Source organism: Rhincodon typus, chromosome 2, assembly GCF_021869965.1.
Source record: "Rhincodon typus isolate 14 chromosome 2, sRhiTyp1.1, whole genome shotgun sequence".
Classification (NCBI taxonomy): domain Eukaryota; kingdom Metazoa; phylum Chordata; class Chondrichthyes; order Orectolobiformes; family Rhincodontidae; genus Rhincodon; species Rhincodon typus.
Genome location: NC_063333.1, coordinates 63862998 through 63883099, shown reverse-complemented (window position 1 = coordinate 63883099; position 20102 = coordinate 63862998). Strand labels below are relative to the sequence as shown.

The window sequence follows — 20102 nt, the reverse complement described above, 5'->3', positions numbered from 1 at the left end:
AAACGTCAGCCTCTCTGCTCCTATGATGCTGCTTGGCCTGCTGTGTTAATCCAGCTCTGCACCTTGTTGTCTCGGATTCTCCAGCATCTGCAGTTCCTACTATCTCTGCTAGAGAAACTCAGTAGGTTCAGCAACATCCATGGACAGAGAAACAAATTCAACATTTTGTGTTTCATAACTCTTCTTCACAACTGGAATTTTATAACTCTTCTATTCCTAACTGATGAGGGTACAAAATAGCTATAGGATTAGATTGAATAGATGACCAAAATCAACAGATCAATTGTCTATGCAGCTGTGAATATCATGAACTAGATATTAGCAAGAAAAGGCACCGATGAGAAAGTGCTGCCATTGGAAGAAGCCTTGCGGGCATTTGGTGCTTATTTCATAGCATGCTGGCATTTAATAACAGAGCTTGCGTGGATTAATAAGAGAAAGCAGAGGCCAAGTAAAAGCATGAAAAGCTTGGATAAGTTATCCTTACTGTCTGGCAGAGAACTACGCAAATTCAGGTTGATGGCAGAATTGATATCCAACCGAATTATGGTTGTACATGAGCCCTGTTAGATCATTTACAAGTCAGAAGAATTTGATACAGGACAAAGCAATGCAGATTGCTAGAGAAATTGAATTTCAGAGGTAGAACAGGGTATTTGTTCAATGGAAAATAGGGTGTGATGATAAAAATTGAGTGAGGGGGTGGGTACATAGGCCCAGGAAAGAAAGTATGTGTTAGAAGTACAGCCTGCTAAAATGCTGAGGTGGGGGCAGCCATACAAATGATAAGACACCCAGGAGAGGACCACAGGATCACAACTAGAAAAGTAGATTCTTTTATATGAATGTACAAATTCTAAATCTATACTGCACTGAAATAGAGGGAAATGACCTTAGAAGTCAAGCAAACTTAAATGTCTGAAATCCATAGACCAGAAAAAGAATCCCATTTGGAGCAGTTCAATCATTCTGAAAATAAATACTAGGGTATCAAATTGGGAATAATTAAATAGACGCACCGCAGAGTTTAATCGCAATCCTGGAGCCGTTTCTCTGTGTGCTAAAAGCTTGTCCACCTCTCAGTAGCATTTGCATGTCTACCTTAATGGTGTGGAGCATGAATTACAGCTTGTTCATGTGATAGTTCAACACACAGCCATGGCATTAACATTTTTTGATTATTACAGGTTGAACAGTACAGCACAGTGCTTGCTGGGGAGCAGGATTTTGAAGTCACATTTCAAGATTCATACACAGGATGGCTAGAATTATTCAAAGTGTATGAAGACAACCAACGATTCTACAATCAGTTCTTTAGGAATATCACAGAAGAAATATATGCTACATCTGAACAGTGGAAAAGTTTTGAATTTAGTACTTTTCAGGAACACGTTATATGGAACCTGTAAGTGTAAATTCATCATTTCAAGAGCCTGGAAATTCTGTGTAGCCCAGACAGACTGGGGTGGGTGCTGTCTTCATTGGACCACTCTGATATCATAGAATCCCTACAGTGTGGAAGCAGGCCATTTGGCCCATCAAGTCCATACTGACCCTCTGAAGAACATCCCACTGAGACCCACCCCATCGCTGTAACCCTGCATTTCCCATGGCTAATCCTCCTAACCTGCACATCCCTGGTCACCATGGCAATTTAGCATGGCCAATCCACCTAACCTACACATCTTTGGACGTGGGAGGAAACTAGAGGATATAGAGGAAACCCACACAGGCACCGGGAGAATGTGTAAACTCCATACAGACAGTCACCTGAGGGTAGAATTGAACCCAGGTCCCTAGCACTATGAGGCAGCAGTGCCAGCCTCTGAGCCACCATGCTGCCTGATATGCTTCCTGGTGACCAGCCTTGTGTAGTATCAGAAAGAAAATCGCTTGGCCATTCTTCTGATTGCTCAGGAATTTGGCTTATGAGGGATTACATGGAGAAAATGGCAGTAAATTAAAAGAAGTGTGTCCCAATGTGTCCTCAAATGAGGCTTTGGGGGCAGTTCCTTTACTGGGGGTGTATTATAGGCCCCCACAGAGTCGGAGCAAATATGTAGACAGTTCACAGAGGTATGTAAGAGCAATAATCGGGTAATTATACTAGGGCATTTCAACTTTCCCAACATAAATTGATATAGTCATTGTGTTAAGTGTTTAGAGGGGGTGGATTTTTTGAAATGTATCCAGGGGAGTTTTTTGTATCAATATGTAGAAGATCCAACAAAGAATAGCACAGGGATGAATCTGGTTCTGGGGAAAGCAGCCGGACAAGTGTTCGATGTGGCAGTGGGGGAACATTTACGTAGTAGCAACCACAAAAGGGTACCATTCAAATTTGTTATGGACAAGCAAAAAAAATGGCCTGCAAAAGATGGCTTTGAATGGGGGAAGGAAGATTTTATTAAAATAAAGCAGGATCTGGCCATGGAGACTGAGAACAGCTCCTTCTGGTAAGACTACAACGGAGAAATGGGGAGCATTTAAAAAGGAACTTGAGAGAAACAGGTCCAATATGTACCCTTTAGAGGAAAATGTAGAAGCATTAAGTTCAGAGAACCCTGATGTCTAGGACAATTCAGGACTGGATAAAGAAGAAGAGAAGGGATTTTAGCAAGTCCAAAGGGAGCAATTCAGCTGCAGACCTAGAGGAATATAGGAAGTGCAGGAGGGAAGTTAAGAAAGAAATTAAAAGAGCAAAAAGGGGCCATGAGAAAGGACTTTTGATATTTTATAGATACGTTAAAGGGAAGAGGTTAACCGGGAAAAGACTAGGGCCTATTAGGGACCTAGGGGGCAACCTGTATGTGAAGCTGCAGGATATTGGAAGGGTGTTAAATTAATACTTCTCTTTGGTCTTCACTCTGGAAAAGGAGAATGCAGGTACAGAATTCAGAAAAAGGGACTGTGAGGAACTTGCACAGTTTGACATAGGAAATGGGGAGATATTGGAGCTTTGTCGGGTTTAAAAACAGATAAGTCTCCTGACTCAGATGAATTGAATGCCAGGCTACTGTGGGAAGGGAGGCAGGAAATTGCAGGGATTCTGACACAAGCTTTTAATTCCTCTCTGGCCACAGAGATTTTACTAGACTTAAGAGTTATATTTATGCATTGCTTGATCATTTTGTAACTAAAAACAGCTTGATATTTAGTTTATATTTTCTTGACTGTTACTAAGCGCTTAATATATTCCAGGGCCTTTGATGTATTTGATGCCCAAGGATCTGCATTGGAAAATAGTGATTTCTGGCCAAGCATTGAAAATCATATTCGAGGAATTTGCTGGCTGATAGAAAACTCGAACCAACCACTCCAAGGAAATAGTGAGTAAATAGAAAACAGATTCCATGATGCTAAATCACCTTTTTCAGTTTCCAGGTGTGGAGTATTTCTGAATTTATTTTTAAGTAAGATAGAAATTATGTATTAAGTTATACTTGTTAGTTATCTTTCCACTTAGAAGGTAAGCATTTTTGTTTGCGTAGAGTATTAATTCAACAAGGTGTGAACATACATCTATTTGCGGCTGAGTTAAAATTTTAAAAAATCATTACATTTAATTTCTGAGATGTTAGGTGCCACATTATAGAATTCATTGATCCCCCCAATTAGGAGAAGGTGTTTGTTTACAACGCATGAGCATAATCAAGATGTAATTTTACAGACAGTTAAGCAATGATAAATTTTGACACAATTGTACTGCAAAGTATTAAAATTAATTCAAAAATGTATTCATATGATATATTACTACACTTTATGTTCCTATCAGCATTTCAGTTGTGTTTTTGTATCAATAAACTAAATTATTAACCTAATAGTCCTGGAGTTGGGTCCTGCACTCTTCAGCTGGAAGATATATAATTTGCCCTGTAAGGTGCTGGAAGTGCGTGTTGATAACAGATGGTGAGGACTACAGGGCATCTGGGACTTTAGTGAACCATAAGACCAAAATTAATGAGATTTAAGGATTGAGAAAAGAATAGGATAAATGATAGAGGTAAGGGATGAATTAAAACTGATTAAATTGGAGTCAAGTCAGTTACAGAAAGAAAAATAAAGGAAGAGAAGATTAAAATTTTTTAAAAATTGAGATATTGAACTTTTAAAAATATCTGGAAGGAAATTATTACATACATTAATAAGACTGAACAGTTCAAATTAATACTGTTCTGTAAAAAGGATGATAGACATTAATAATTATCCTGTTGATAAAAACATACATACACTGTTAATTAGGAGATCTAACTTTCTATGGCAAGTTAAATGGGCAATTAATGTGAAGTTTTTCAAAATGCTTAGGAGGTTTGGGGTGCATAGCCACTTGCATGAGGTGAACACTGTGAATATGTTATAGAGATTTGCTGTTTGTGGCATATGTCTTTTTCACCTGACCTTGCTGAACAATTTTGTGCAATAATAACAATATAGATTGTGAACTTACCTTATTTTTTGGGAAAGTTTGATCCATCGCAGATGGTTGACTTGTACATTTGATTTAGTCTGGCAATATTTTTGTTCCTAATTTCTTTCCTTTCCTTCCTCATTATTTTGTTGATATTATTCACCAAACTTACTCCTATTAGTGTGGCAAAAGATTACTCAGACTTTTTAAAAACACATTTCTATACAAAGTACATGTTGCAAAGAGACTAAAAACTGGAAATGCAGAGCATGCCAGCATCTGAAAAGCATCAGTGGACTAATGTTTTCAGTGCTTGTTTTTCTTGGAAATTTTCTGTGTCTGTCTTTTCATTTTAGAGATTAAATCCCTTACTATTACATGGTGCAATTTCCAAAGAAATGGCAGGAACATGGCAAAATCTGTCCAGATGAGACAGCGTGTTACATGTTACAAGAAATCTAGGGAGCTGAATTTACAGTCCTGTGTTGGAGAATTAAAAGTTTAATCAATTAGCGATTAATACTCCTGTAAAAGTCACATTTTTGAGACTACCTTTTTAGACCAAAAGTTCTACACGGATGATGTATTTAAGGGGTTGATATTAACTTTTGACCTGGGCCACATTGAGTGGACAAATGTCACCTTTAGTGGTTTGAAAGCTGAGGCATTTCTAAATTGATTTCAATTGTTTTTGATCCTTATAAAAGGGACAAGTGTATATATTTGGTACCCTTTCAAAGCTGATCCTCGGCTCAATATTTTTAACCATTGTTATGATCACAGCAGATGGTAATACTGGACAAGTCAGTTCCCAGAGTGAAACCTGGCTTGATAGACCATAAGTTTTATTTTTTTTCCTTTTTGTTTACCTTGGAGGTCAGTCACTGAATGTATTCACAAGAGGCTGTCAATGGACTTTTAACAAAAGAATGTAAAATTAGCTTATACAAAATAAAGACATGAACTGTATTCCACTATAAAAGAACCATTTGAACAATCTTCTTCGAAATAACAGAAAAAAAAATCCCCTTTCCCTCAGCATTAACCTTAGAGACATTCAAACCTCAGTGAAGAGTCACTCCTATCTCTGTGCTAAAGCTTCTGGTTCATCTGTAACGGTTATAATTGTTTCCCCTTTGATCAAATTCTGCAATCATTCATTGCTGTTTCCTTCAGTTAATGTCTCACCCTGAGATCCTTAAAACAAACTGCTAACTCATCTCACTTAATACTTGACATGAGTTTAACCTGTCTGTGTTTTCTACAACCTTGTCAAATGACTTCCACTCTTACACCTAGACAGCTTTTTGCCTCTGCAGCTTTATTCCAACTGACGTCTACAGTTCAGGACTTTTCCTCCTGGATACTGCTAATAATGGCATCTCTGCTGTTAAGGTTCTCTTTGCTCTGAATGAACCTACTTCTGGATGTCACTTTCTTTCTTACTGGATCATTGAACTCAAGTCAGCGAACACACTAACAATAATGTTCTCATGTGACTTCCTGATCATTTCTAGTAAATGTTGTTTGAACTCAGTGTTCAGAATTACTTTCTGGCTTCAAAAAGGTCAGATCTTCATAGAACTGGAAACTAATATGCATTTTTTCAGCCATTTTAGAAACCATTCTCTCAAAAACATAGTATGAATCTCTATGTCACCATTTTCTGCATCAAAAAAAACCTAGCTGAAATGGCATTTTTACTGCACTTTTGCAAAATAAAAACCTTCAAGAGGAAGAAGGAGGCTTATGTAGAGATGAGGCGTGAAGGCTCAGTTAGGGCGCTTGAGAGTTACAAGTTAGCCAGGAAGGACCTAAAGAGAGAGCTAAGAAGAGCCAGGAGGGGACATGAGAAGTCGTTAGCAGGTAGGATCAAGGAAAACCCTAAAGCTTTCTATAGGTATGTCAGGAATAAAAGAATGACTAGAGTAAGATTGGGGCCGGTCAAGGACAGTAGTGGGAAGTTGTGCGTGGAGTCCGAAGAGATAGGAGAGGTGCTAAATGAATATTTTTCGTCAGTATTCACACAGGAAAAAGACAATGTAGTCGAGGAGAATACTGAGATACAGTCTATTAGACTAGATGGGATTGAGGTTCATAAGGAGGAGGTGTTAGCAATTCTGGAAGGTGTGAAAATAGATAAGTCCCCTGGGCCGGATGGGATTTATCCTAGGATTCTCTGGGAAGCTAGAGAGGAGATTGCAGAGCCTTTGGCTTTGATCTTTATGTCGTCATTGTCTTCAGGAATAGTGCCAGAAGACTGGAGGATAGCAAATGTTGTTCCCTTGTTCAAGAAGGGGAGTAGAGACAACCCTGGTAATTACAGACCAGTGAGCCTTACTTCGGTTGTGGGTAAAGTGTTGGAAAGGATTATAAGAGATAGGATTTATAATCATCTAGAAAGGAATAATTTGATTAGGGATAGTCAACACGGTTTTGTGAAGGGTAGGTCGTGCCTCACAAACCTTATTGAGTTCTTTGAGAAGGTGACCAAACAGGTGGATGAGGGTAAAGCGGTTGATGTGGTGTATATGGATTTCAGTAAAGCGTTTGATAAGGTTCCCCATGGTAGGCTATTGCAGAAAATACGGAGGCATGGGATTGAGGGTGATTTAGCGGTCTGGATCAGAAATTGGCTAGCTGTAAGAAGACAGAGGGTGGTGGTTGATGGGAAATGTTCATCCTGGAGTTCAGTTACTAGTGGTGTACCTCAAGGATCTGTTTTGGGGCCACTGCTGTTTGTCATTTTTATAAATGACCTGGATGAGGGCGTAGAAGGATGGGTTAGTAAATTTGCGGATGACACCAAAGTTGGTGGAGTTGTGGATAGTGCAGAAGGATGTTGCAGGTTACAGAGGGACATAGATAAGCTGCAGAGCTGGGCTGAGAGGTGGCAAATGGAGTTTAATGCGGAAAAGTGTGAAGTGATTCACTTTGGAAGGAGTAACAGGAATACAGAGTACTGGGCTAATGGTAAGATTCTTGGTAGTGTGGATGAGCAGAAAGATTTCGGTGTCCATGTGCATAGATCACTGAAAGTTGCCGCCCAGGTTGATAGCGTTGTTAAGAAGGCGTACAGTATGTTAGGTTTTATTGGTAGAGGGATTGAGTTTCGGAGCCATGAGGTCATGTTGCAGCTGTACAAAACTCTGGTGCGGCCGCACTTGAGTATTGCGTACAGTTCTGGTCACCGCATTATAGGAAGGATGTGGAAGCATTGGAAAGGGTGCAGAGGAGATTTACCAGGATGTTGCCTGGTATGGAGGGAAGGTCTTATGAGGAAAGGCTGAGGGTCTTGAGGCTGTTTTCGTTAGAGAGAAGAAGGTTAAGAGGTGACTTGATAGAGACATACAAGATGATCAGAGGATTAGATAGGGTGGACAGTGGGAGTGTTTTTCCTCGGATGGTGATGGCTAGCACGAGGGGACATAACTTTAAATTGAGGGGTGATAGATATAGGACAGATGTCAGAGGTAGGTTCTTTACTCAGAGAGTAGTAAGGGCGTGGAATGCCCTGCCTGCAAAAATAGTAGGCTCGCCAACTTTAAGGGCATTTAAATGGTCATTGGATAAACATATGAATGATAATGGAATAGTTTAGGTTAGATGGGCTTCAGATTGGTTTCACAGGTCGGCGCAACATCGAGGGCCGAAGGGCCTGTACTGCGCTGTAATGTTCTATGTTCTATGTTCTATGTTCCTTTGCTATAGCTTTTGAGTCACTTTGTAATGTTGAATTATATACAGATCTGGAAAAAATCTCTCTAATGCTAATATAAATCAGCATTTATAATCTCAGCTACTTGCTTACTGTGATAACTATCTCTGCAAAGTCATCCTCACTAACATCTGGGTGTTAGTGCCAAAACTGGGAGAGCTGTCTCACAGACTAGTCAAAAGCAATAGCCTGACATAGTCATACTCACAGAATCATATCTTTCAGCCAATGTCCCAGACAATACCGTCACCACCCCTGGATATATCCTGTACCACCAGCAGGATAGACCCAGCAGAGGTGGCGGCACAGTGGTATATCAGGATGGAGTTGCTCTGGGAGTCCTCAATGTTGACTCTGGACCCCATGAAGTCTCATGGCTTCATGTTAAACATGGGCAAGGAAACCACCTGCTAATTATCACATATCATCCTCCCTCAGCTGATAAGTCAGTACTCCTCTATGTTGAACAACACTTGGAGGAAGCACTTACCATACTGCCAGGGGATCAACCCTGTTTCAATGGAGAGTGCAGGAGGGCATGCCAGAGGCAGCACTAGGCATACTTGAAGATGAGATGTCAACCTGGTGAAGCCACCAACAGGACTATTTGCACACCAAACAGCAAACGCAGCATGTAATAGAGACAGCTAAGTGATCCCACAACCAACGGATCAAAACTAAGCTCTGGAGTCCTGCCACATCCAGTCGTGAATGGTGGTGGACAATCACACAGCTCACTGGAGGAGGAAGCTCCACAAATATCCCCATCCTCAATGATGGAAGAGCCCAGCACATCAGTGCAAAAGATAAGGCTGAAGTATTCGCAGCAATCTTCAGCCAGAAGTGCCGAGTGGATGATCCATCTCGTCGTCCTCCAGTGGTCCCCAAGCATTACAGATACCAGTCTTCAGCCAATTTGATTCACTTCACATGATATCAAGAAACAGTTGGAGACACTGGATACTGCAAAGGCTACAGGCCCTGACAACATTTCGGCAATAGTACTGAAGACTTGTGCTCCAGAACTTGTCGCTCCCATAGCCAAGCTGTTCCACTACAGTTACAACACCGGTATCTACCCAGCAATGTGGAAAATTGCCCAGGTATGTCCTGTACATAAAAAGCAGGACAAATTCCAACCCTGCCCTATACCACCCCATCAGTCTACTCTCGATCATCAGTAAAGTGAAGGAAGGTGTCACCAACAGTGCTATAAAGCAGCACCTGCTCAGCAATAACCTGCTCAGTGACGCCAAGTTTGGGTTCCGCCAGGGCCACTCAGCTCCTGATCTCATTACAGTCTTGGTTCAAACATGGACAAAAGAGCTGAATTCCAGAGGTGAGGTGAGAGTAACAGCCCTTGACACCAAGGCTGCATTTGACCGAGTGTGGCACCAAGGAGCCCTAGCAAAACTGGCATCAATGGGATTCGGGGCCAAACTCTCTGGTGGTTGGAGTCATACCTGACACATAGGAAGATGGTTGTGGTTGTTGGAGGCCAATCATCTCAGCTCCAGGACATCCCTGCATTAGTTCCTCAAGGTAGTGTCCTCAGCCCAACCATCTTCAGCTGCTTCATCAATGACCTTCCCTCCATCATAAGGTCAGAAGTGGGGATGTTCACTGATGACTGCATAACATTCAGCACCATTCGTGACTCCTCAGATACTGAAGTAGTCCATGTCCAAATGCAAAAGATCTGGACAATATCCAGGTTTGGGCTGACAAGTGGCAAGTAACATTCATGCCGCACAAATGCCAGGCTATGACCATCACCAATAAGAGACAATCTAACCACCATCCCTTGACATTCAATGGTGTTACCATAACTGAATCCCCAACTATCGACATCCTGGGAGTCATCATTGACTAGAAACTCAACTGGACTCACCACATAAACACAGCGGCTACAAGAGCAGGCCAGAAGCTAGGAATACTGTAGTGAGTAACTCACCTCCTGACTTCTCAAATCCTGTCCACCATCTACAAGGCACAAGTCAGGAGCATGATGGAATACTCCCCACTTGCCTGGATGAGTGCAGCCCCAACAACACTCAGAAGCTTGACACCATCCAGGTCAAGCAGCCCGCTTGATTGGCACTACATCCATTAGCATTCGTTCCCTCCACCACCGATGCTCAGTAGTAACAGTGTGTACTACAAGATGCACTGCAGAAATTCACCCTCAGACAGCACCTTCTAAACTTACAACCACTTCCATCTAGAAGGACAAGGGCAGCAGATACATGGGAACACCACCACCTTCAAGTTCCCCTCCAAGCCACTCAGCATCCTGACTTGGAAATATATCGCTGTTCCTTCACTGTCACTGGGTCAAAATCTGGGAATTCCCTATATAATGGCATTATGGGTCAACCCACAGCAGGTGGACTGCAGCGGTTCAAGAAGGCAGCTCACCACCAGCTTCTCAAGGGCAACTAGGGATGGGCAAGAAATGCTGGCCAGCCAGCGACGCCCACATCCCACAAAATGAATAGAAAAAAAAAATCCATGTTGTTGAAACATTTGTTTGGTTTAACTTTTGCCTTTCCAATTGGACCTTGAAAATTTAAAACAACAGCTTCACTCTACTCAGTCCTTTAGATCTGAAATTTATTGGGCTTTTATCCCTGAAAAACTAGCATTGACTTTTACATAAAATGTATGAAAAATTGCTTTCTTCTTTATGGCAAAAGTCATGATGGCAACTTTAACATGAGTATGTTTGGTAGGTGGCAGAAACCTGAAATCTGATCATGATAACATGGTCAAAAATTTTAATTGTCATTCATCTGTCCCGCAGTCTCAGTGATTTTGAGGACAGAATGTCAGTTCTTAAAATTGGGCACCTAACTATGTGAAAGGACAGAAAATTGCATAGTACGGAGGAAGGTTGCTGCTCGTGGGAAGGTCCTATTAGAAAAATCAGTGTCAGAACCTTAGCGTAAACTGGACAGTCAAGCTATAACCTTAATCGGAGAGCACCCATCTAATTTTGACTTGTTCATAATGGTTCCATATTACTAGATAAGAAATGGGAGTATCTGAATTCATTATTTATGTAGAAACTAATACAATGGCTTTGTTTGTCAGTCTTCAAATTTCAAATCCTGAGGAACTCTGAGATTGATGGACAAAAGTATTTGATATGATATCCAGCCTGATGCACACTATGAAGTACAAAATAGGCCACAAATCCGAATTCACAAAGTAACATTTGCAAACAAGTAAACTTTGTGTTGTTGCCATAGTAGCTTGGTTTGTTAACAGAGGGTATGGTTCAATATTTAGCTGAATTCGAAACCTATTTGTATTTGACTATTTTCTCCTTTTCCAAAAAAAAATTAGTCTGTTCTCTTGTTCTTTACAGGTAGTAATTCAGAATCGAATTGTATCACAGGGAAGATCAATTGGAGAGATCTGCTTAGTGAGACTGTAATATTCAAGCAGAATGTTAGCAGTAATTCTGGCACATTTTGGAAACGGTAAGCTGCATTGACATGACCAATGCCACACGATGTCTGCAACTGTAGCCACATAGCTAGAATAATCAGCTTTATTGAGTGTGAGAGGAAGACGATGGCAGAAGCAGGCCATTAGGCCCTTGAGCCTGTTCTACCATACATTTAGACCATTGTTGATCGGTATCTTAACCTCCCTTACCTGCCTTGGTTGTTTGTCACTTCATACTCATGCTTTAACAAAAATCGGTAAATCTTAGCTTCAACAGTATTTCTGAGGGATCGGTCTCCAAATTTTCACTATCCTTTGTGTGAATAAGTGTGACCTATCACTCCGGAATAGCCTAACTCTAAAGTTATGCGCGCTTGCTTTAGATTCCTCAAGTAGTGGAGGAAGTCTCTCACAATCTTCAATTTTTAAAATTATTTTAAACACTTTAATAATAACCATCTCATTATAATCCCAATTTATGTTATTACTGGGCAAGTTAAATCCCAGACTGAAACCTGACTTGATAAATCATATTTTCATTCATTTTGGCTTTGACAAACTGGTGTCTTGCTGAAGCATAAGCATGCAATGCTGCTGACCTTACTTTGACAATGGAACAGAAATTCAGTAACAAAAGAAATGAAGATAAATAGAATAACCCAAACTATTTTCATCTAACACAAATTCCAAATTTTTAAAACACTACACCTTGTTATCTCAGATTGTCCAGCATCTGCAGTTCCTACTATCAGTAAAAGTATAATCCCATTCATCTCATAGCACTCATGCACATGAACTGAAATGTTCTCAGCTTCAAAAAACTTTGTCAGAGCTTTCTGATATGGACTAAAGCAACTCCTTATTCCAAGATAATCTATTTTCACTATATCCTGCCGTTCTCAGGGGCACTGATCTATACAGCTATCCAAGGACTTCACAATATTGCTCAAAATGCAAAGTAAACCTAAAATAAATTCTCTCTTTAAGTTATGGGTATTTTCTTTAAGGTTAAAATAAACTTTCCTGACCTTCTAAACTGGAGATCATTTATCTTGCTTGATCTTAAAACAATGTGCACAAATTAAATCTAATGCTGGACCTCAAAACCAATTTTTAAAGAAATCACCCATGGCTACAGAAATACTCATCCATTAATTATTACCTCCAGGCACATAGGAAAATCTATGTTTCTCATCAATCCAGAATCCAAGGACCCAAACTTGTAATAATTAATATTAAATTTATATGTATATCACATAGTTTAGATCACAATCTATACTTCAGGGAAGACTACACAGCTTTTGTAGCCTTTCCAAATAACTGAATCACTTTAAGTCACATGACATTCTGGTGAACCTATGCTGTGCCCTCCTCCAAAACCAGTGTTGAATTGCTCTACACTAGCAACATAAGATAGGCATGTTGTGATTTTGCAACTGATTTTAACTGTGCTCAGTCTATTTTCAACTGAAGCTTGAAGAATAAAAGATTTTAGGAGACTTCTTTCCTAGTCTTACTGTCACTTTTACTTGTTTCAAATTAAAAATCTTCATAATATTTCAAGTCAATGGAAAATAAATTGTAGTGTGATAGAAAAAACTTAGCTGTCCATTTACTGCAAACCCATTTTGAATTGTTGGCTGCGATAGAAATCATTACTACCTATTGCATGCAACTTGTGCCAAGAGCTAACGTTCTGTGAGAATATAATCATCAGGGTAAATTCAGTTCCAATGTGCTCCATTTGACTGTTGCAAAAATATCAATTGTGTTCAATTGTGCCCAGAAATAAAGACAAGGCTTATTGCAAGATTTTTGGTGGATCATTCAGGACTGGTTTCTGAAAAGGACTTTAAATGGTACAGGCAGATGGAGAAAGAGATACAGGAACATATAAAATCCAGGAGTACTGCAGTTAATTGTATTGCTGGGAAGGCAAGTGAACTGAATACAGTTTGTGTAGGAGACTTAGTGAAGAGTCAAGAACAGCTGGATGGCATGGTGCTGTCAAAAGTCAAGTTCGAGGAATGAGCAGGCAGCTCAATATTGAAGTCAGGACTCAGGAATTATTCTAGGGGGCAGACAAAGTGAAAAGGTCATTGGTGCTGTGTCGGGGGAAGCTGTGAAGGGCCTGGGAGAAGCTAGCATTAATACTTCAGTGCAATTGAGTGTAGGGGTAAAAAGCTCACCAGCGACATTTGCTCGATGTAACTGAGTAAAAGTAGAGCTAAGGGAAGAACCCAAGGGCAGTTTTAGCTTGCTGAATTCAGTTGTTGGTGAAAAGTTGGAGTTATGCCTGTGAATGAACACTGGAATGCAGTTGCAGAGTTCAGGGAAGCTTAAACCCAGGATGATGAGGGGATTGACTAGAAGGGGAGCAGTTGTTGAGGTAGTCCAAGACAAGATGCTCTTGAGAGTGGGTTTCAAGGGCACATCAACAATAGTGAAGAATTATGATCCCTTTTGAAGTTTAATGACATTTGATAACCCACCGTGTCATTACATTTACATGGAATTACTGGGAAATCTATAGAGTCTGTCTTGATTGCATTTGCTATTGATGTGTCCTGTCGAGTGTCCAAGCATAGTTTATTACCTGTATTTACCTCATATTAATTCTGGGTGTTCGGTTCATATTCTACATGTATTCTAGGGTTGTGTGACTGTTTTAACTTGTAAAGTTTATTATTGTTTATTCAAAGCCTTGGAATCCTGTGGCTTTATACTCTTAGTAAGACCCTGGATCTTACATAAAAACCAAAAGATGCTGTAAATCAGAAACAAAAATAGAATTTGCTGGAAAAGCTCAGCAGAACTGAGGAAGGGTCTGATTTCTCTTCACAAATGCTGCGCTTTTCCAGCAACTTCTGGTTTTTGGCCCTGGGTCTTACGTTTCATCTACTTCAAAGGTAAAAGGAGAAGTTGTTGATCCCTAGACAGATTGTAACAAAGTTGATAATCTGCTCCATGATCTTAACATGGTGAACGTAAGTATTAGTCCCAATATTTTGTTCCTGAGGTGGAATGCTCGAAACTGCGTACTTCAGATGGGATTGGAATTTTGTAGGGATGACAGGGATTTCAGCTACCAGCTGTGGAGCCAGCAAGGCATAGTGTCATAGTCTTTCAAGAAGGCCCATAATAATTTGGTCACTCAGATATTTAGCAGACTCTGACAGACCTTCCATCAGGATTGAGGAACCTGGAATTGTCAGCTTTCCTGTCCAGGAAGACCTGATGATCAATCAGAGGCTGGCAGTTCTTTTACACTCAGCAGTGGCTCTGGAGACACAGTGGCTGTGGTAGTACACAACTACCCAAAGCCTTGGATCAAAGAGGAATGCAGAAAGCACAGTTGAGTGGTGGCAGGAAAGGGATTGCAGAGCGATTCATGGGAAGGGGATTAACAGGCAAGACTAGCTGGTGGCTTTATCAGGCATCCACGTCCCCTCATCCCACTTTCAGATGCAAGTTCTTTGTTTACACATTTGAAGAAGGGATACTCGTGGAAACCCGCATGCAAATAATTGTTCATTATCCTCCCTGCATGACAAACTCCCACCTGCCACTAGGTTTACATCCGTGGCAGCAGGATAAGGAAATTAATGTCTACTTATGCAATTCAATTAGCAGTCAGGCCATCCAACCTCCCCTGCCCAGACTTAATTGTTCACTACTCTTCCACTCAATCAAGTACAGCTAAACTACCAAATTTCTCTTGGGAGGGTGCAAGATTCCATCAATGGTCTAATTTTACACTGTTGCTCACCAGAAAGACAGTTGGTGTCTCATAGAATTGGAATCAATCTTCACGCACTTTGATATTTGTTTTCAAAACAAAATTACAAACATACAAATTCCCCAATAACCTCACTTTTCGTCTGTGTCTATTTATAGGGACTCACATGAATTATAAGTTAAAATCCATCATCTGCATATAATTAAACAATTAATTTGCAATTAATATACATGCATAGCAGCGAGGCTTAAAATATATACACTTTCTGATAGCTGTGTGACATTCTCGAGTGTTAGTTTTTAATTTTTTGGGGTTGCTTTTTTGTTTTCAAAAGTTCCTTTTTCATTCTCATTGTTTATCAGATGATGCACTCAGAAAGTAAAATTATCTTCTGCATTTGTATTGATTTTGTTTTGACTTTTTCTTAGGTAAAATAACACAAATGGCAAATGGACATACACAGTATTGCATTTTTTATCTTCAAATCTATAAATATGATGTTTTGTTAATTTATGACAAATAAATCCCCTATAATCTCTTTATAAAATGGGACCATGGAAGAACCTGAACTGCAGCTACAATTGAATAACTTAAATTTAACATATGATGAATTACGACAGGGTTTCCTATTTGAACCTGTGAAAATGGGTCAGGAATGGAATGAATTGTAAGCATTTTCACAGGTTAAATATCAAATAAAAGTAATTTGTTTGACCTAGTACAGCCATACATGCACTGTAAATGCCTCTCTTCCCTCAACTATCCACCCACATGCTCCCCTTCCAGCCCCCTTTTGCAGTTCAAAAATAATCTATATTGCTAAATGAAAACTTTGGTGAAGCTTTTCTCATTCCACACATCAAGGCAATTAACAAGAATACCAATTTAAGGGGGAAATCAACAAATATACTGTATGTGAATGCTGATTGCTTGACAAGGAGATCGCTGTAGAGAATGTACTGGTTAGTTATGAATCACTTTCATCAATTTTGTTGAGTTGAAACAGGCACAGTACATGTATGAGACAACAAGGTGCAGAGCTGGATGAACACAGCAGGCTAAGCAGCATCATGGGAACAGAAAGGCTGAAGTTTCGGGCCTAGACCCTTCATCAGAAATGGGGTGGGGAAGGGGGTTCTGAAATAAATAGGGAGAGAGGGGGAGGCGGAAAGAAGATGGATAGGGGAGAGGATAGGTGGAGAGGAAACAAACAGGTCGAAGAGGCGGGGATGGAGCCAGTAAAGGTGAGTGTAGGTGGGGAGTTAGGGAGGGGATAGGTCAGTCCAGGGAGGACGGACAGGTCAAGGGGGCGGGATGAGGTTAGTAGGTAGGAGATGGAGGTGCGGCTTGAGGTGGGAGGAGGGGATAGGTGGGGGGAAGAACAGGTTAGGGAGGTGGGGACAAGCTGGACTGGTTTTTGGGATGTGGTAGGGGGAGGGGAGATTTTGAAGCTTGTGAAATCCACATTGATACCATTGGGCTGCAGGGTTCCCAAGCGGAATATGAGTTGCTGTTCCTGCCACCTTCGGGTGGCATGGTCGTGGCACTGCAGGAGGCCCAGGATGGACATGTCATCTGAGGAATAGGAGGGGGAGTTGAAATGGTTCGCGACTGGGAGGTGCAGTTGTTTATTGCGAACCAAGCATAGATGTTCCGCAAAGCGGTTCTCGAGCCTCCGCTTGGTTTCCCCAATGTAGAGGAGGCCACAACGGGTACAGCGGATGCAGTATACCACATTGACAGATGTGCAGGTGAACATCTGCTTGATGTGGAAAGTCTTCTTGGGGCCTGGGATGGGGGTTAGGAAGGAGGTATGGGGGCAGGTGTAGCACTTCCTGTGGTTGCAGGGAAAAGTGCCGGGTGTGGTGGGGCTGGAGGAGAGTTTGGAGCAGACAAGGGAGTCACGGAGAGAGTTGTCCCTCCGGAAAGCAGATAAGGGTGGGGAGGGAAAGATGTCTTTGGTGGTGGGGTCGGATTGCAGATGGCGGAAGTGTCGGAGGATGATGCGTTGGATCCGGAGGTTGGTGGGGTGGTACGTGAGGGATGAGGGGGATTCTTTTTTGGTTCTTATTGTGTGGACGGGGTGTGAGGGATGAGTTGCGGGAAATGTGGGAGACACGGTTGAGGGCGTTCTCGACCACTGAGGGGGAAGTTACAGTCCTTGAAAAATGAGGACAGCTGAGATGTACGGGAGTGGAATGCCTCATCCTGGGAGCAGATGCGGCGGAGGCGAAGGAATTGGGAATAGGGGATGGCATTTTTGCAGGAAGGTGGGTGGGAGGAGGTATATTCTAGGTAGCTGTGGGAGTCGGTGGGCTTGAAATGGATATCGGTTTCTAGGTGGTTGCCCGAGATGGAGACAGAGAGGTCCGGGAAGGAGACAGAGGTATTAGAGATGGTCCAGGTAAACTCAAGGTTGGGGTGGAAGGTGTTGGTGAAGTGGATGAACTGTTCGAGCTCCTTGTGGGAGCACGAGGCGGCGCCAATACAGTCATCAATGTAACGGAGGAAGAGGTGGGGTTTAGGGCCAGTGTACGTATGGAAGAGGGATTGTTCCACGTAACCTACAAAGAGGCAGGCATAGCTTGGGCCCATGCGGGTACCCATGGCCACCCCCTTTGTCTGTAGGAAGTGGGAGGAATTGAAAGAGAAGTTGTTGAGGATGAGGACGAGTTCGGCAAAGCGGATGAGGGTGTCAGTGGAGGGGGACTGGTCGGGCCTGCGGGACAGGAAGAAGCGGAGGGCCTTTAGGCCATCTGTATGGGGAATGCAGGTGTAGAGGGACTGGACGTCCATGGTAAAGATAAGGTGTTGGGGACCGGGGAATTGGAAGTTCTGGAGGAGGTGGAGGGCGTGGGTGGTGTCACGGACATAGGTAGGTAGTTCCTGGACCAAGGGGGAGAAAATGGAGTCCAGATAGTTGGAGATCAGTTCGGTGGGGCAGGAGCAGGCGGAGACAATGGGTCGACCAGGGCATTCAGGTTTGTGGATTTTGGGAAGGAGATAGAAGCGGGCAGTGCGGGGTTGGGGAACGATGACGTTGGAGGCCATGGGTGGGAGGTCATCTGAGGTGATGACGTTGTGGATGGTTTGATGTACGTATTTTTTTCTGTCTGCAAAAACAGAACTGGGCTCTGTATATTTGTAGAGGTAGTTTCTAGTATACACAAGTGTGCCATGTTGTAAGCCTGAATGATAATCCTAAATTGGTTAAATAAAAACCAAATTGTTGCTGTAGTGACTGTAATGAGGTCAGCCAGGTGAACGTCATAGAATATGAGCTCCCTGATTGGACCTGTTAATCTGGTCTATTAGGGAGCCCAGGCTGACGGATATAAACAGGAGTGTCAGAGGTTTTGTTCACTCTGAAAGCTGGCTCTGAGGGAGCTGGATCAGTCTCAAGGACTTTCCACATGTAAATAAAGGGTGACTCAGTGGTGGGATACTGGCCTCTGTGGAGTTATTTCAGTCAGCGTAATTCTCCTTGTACTCACCTGTACCTCGCCCTGCACTCTTCCCTGGGTCACGCACCGAGCTCTGCACTTCTCCCCAGGTCACTCACTGAGTACTGTGTTCATCCTTCGGTCACTCATCAATCATGGTGTTCCACTCCAGGCCATACATTGGACACCACTGTCAAGCTAGCATTCTGCAACTTTGCCCCCATCACAGCTTTCCTCTGCCCTGCCCTTGCTACTTCCTCATTCACAGTTTCTGTCCCTTGAGCGAGGGAATCTATGTGCAGCATAAGAATAACTCTGCAAGAGCAGTTTCTCACAGATCCTGCTTCTCAACTACAGAGGCTAGTTAACCTTGTAAGTGAGTTTCCCTAGTTATACAATAGCTCTTTGGTAAATGGCAATTCACTTGCTTTTCCTGCATAATAGAATTATTTCCACTCCTTTGTCTTCTAGCTGTCCTGAGGTGATGGCAAATACTCCAGTGGACTTGTTAATTAGTTTCTGTAGCTGCTCCCTACCTTTTTGTGCTTTCAGTATATGGACTCCTAAATTCCTCTGCTTCCCGTTATCATCTATCACTGTCCTTTTGCAAGGTTTTGCTTCAGAACTGCCTAATTTACTCTCACTTAAAAACTTGGATACGCAGCCCTCTATCCCTTCAACAAAACCATTTATAAGTACAGTGATAAACTAATGGTCAAGCATAGGTCCTGAGAAGTCACTGCTAATTGCATCCTGTCAAGTGCAATACATACCAATACTTATATTCTCTGTCTGCTACCACTTAACTAATTGTCCATCTTGAAATCAAAGTCTTGAAGTTACACTGCCACAATAGGGAAGAGAGTGTGAGGGCAGCCTGGGAAGGTAAGTTTTATCTATAAAAGTCTTACCTCGCGTGCTGCGGCCTTCAGTTGTTCCGCGGAGGAGGAGTCCCAGAGCGGGTGCGAGTGGTTGGCTTGGTAACGGTTATCTTTCACCCAATAAATATGGTAGATAACTAAAGTCACCTAGACACCTAATCCTCTGGGAGCGGTTAGGAAGGCAAAGCTGGAGTCTGTTTGAGTATATAACGGAGTAAACTTACTGGTGCAGAGAACACTTAAAGAGAGAACACTGCGAAACTAAAAAAAAACTAATTAATTTTAAAAAATTAACTAAGAGATGGCAGGTCAGGTGATGTGTTGTAGCTGTATGATGTGGGAGCTAGCTGATCCCATTGAGAACAGCAGTGACCACATCTGCAGCAAGTGTTGGCTGCTTGAGGAGCTCCGGCTCAAAATTGATGAGCTGGAATCCGAACTCCAAACGCTGCGGTACATC

General features: G+C 42.0%; 1 protein-coding gene across 1 annotated transcript in view; it reads left to right on the top strand.

Annotated features, from left to right (window-relative positions):
- The window catches only part of LOC109912449 (ATP-binding cassette sub-family A member 13-like), a 268159-nt gene that overhangs the window by 73127 nt on the left and 174930 nt on the right, over nt 1–20102 (top strand). The window contains exons 14-16 of the mRNA XM_048608185.1: nt 1188–1405; nt 3202–3329; nt 11497–11611. Coding sequence (XP_048464142.1) covers nt 1188–1405; nt 3202–3329; nt 11497–11611 — 461 coding nt within the window. The remainder of the gene's footprint in view (nt 1–1187; nt 1406–3201; nt 3330–11496; nt 11612–20102) is intronic.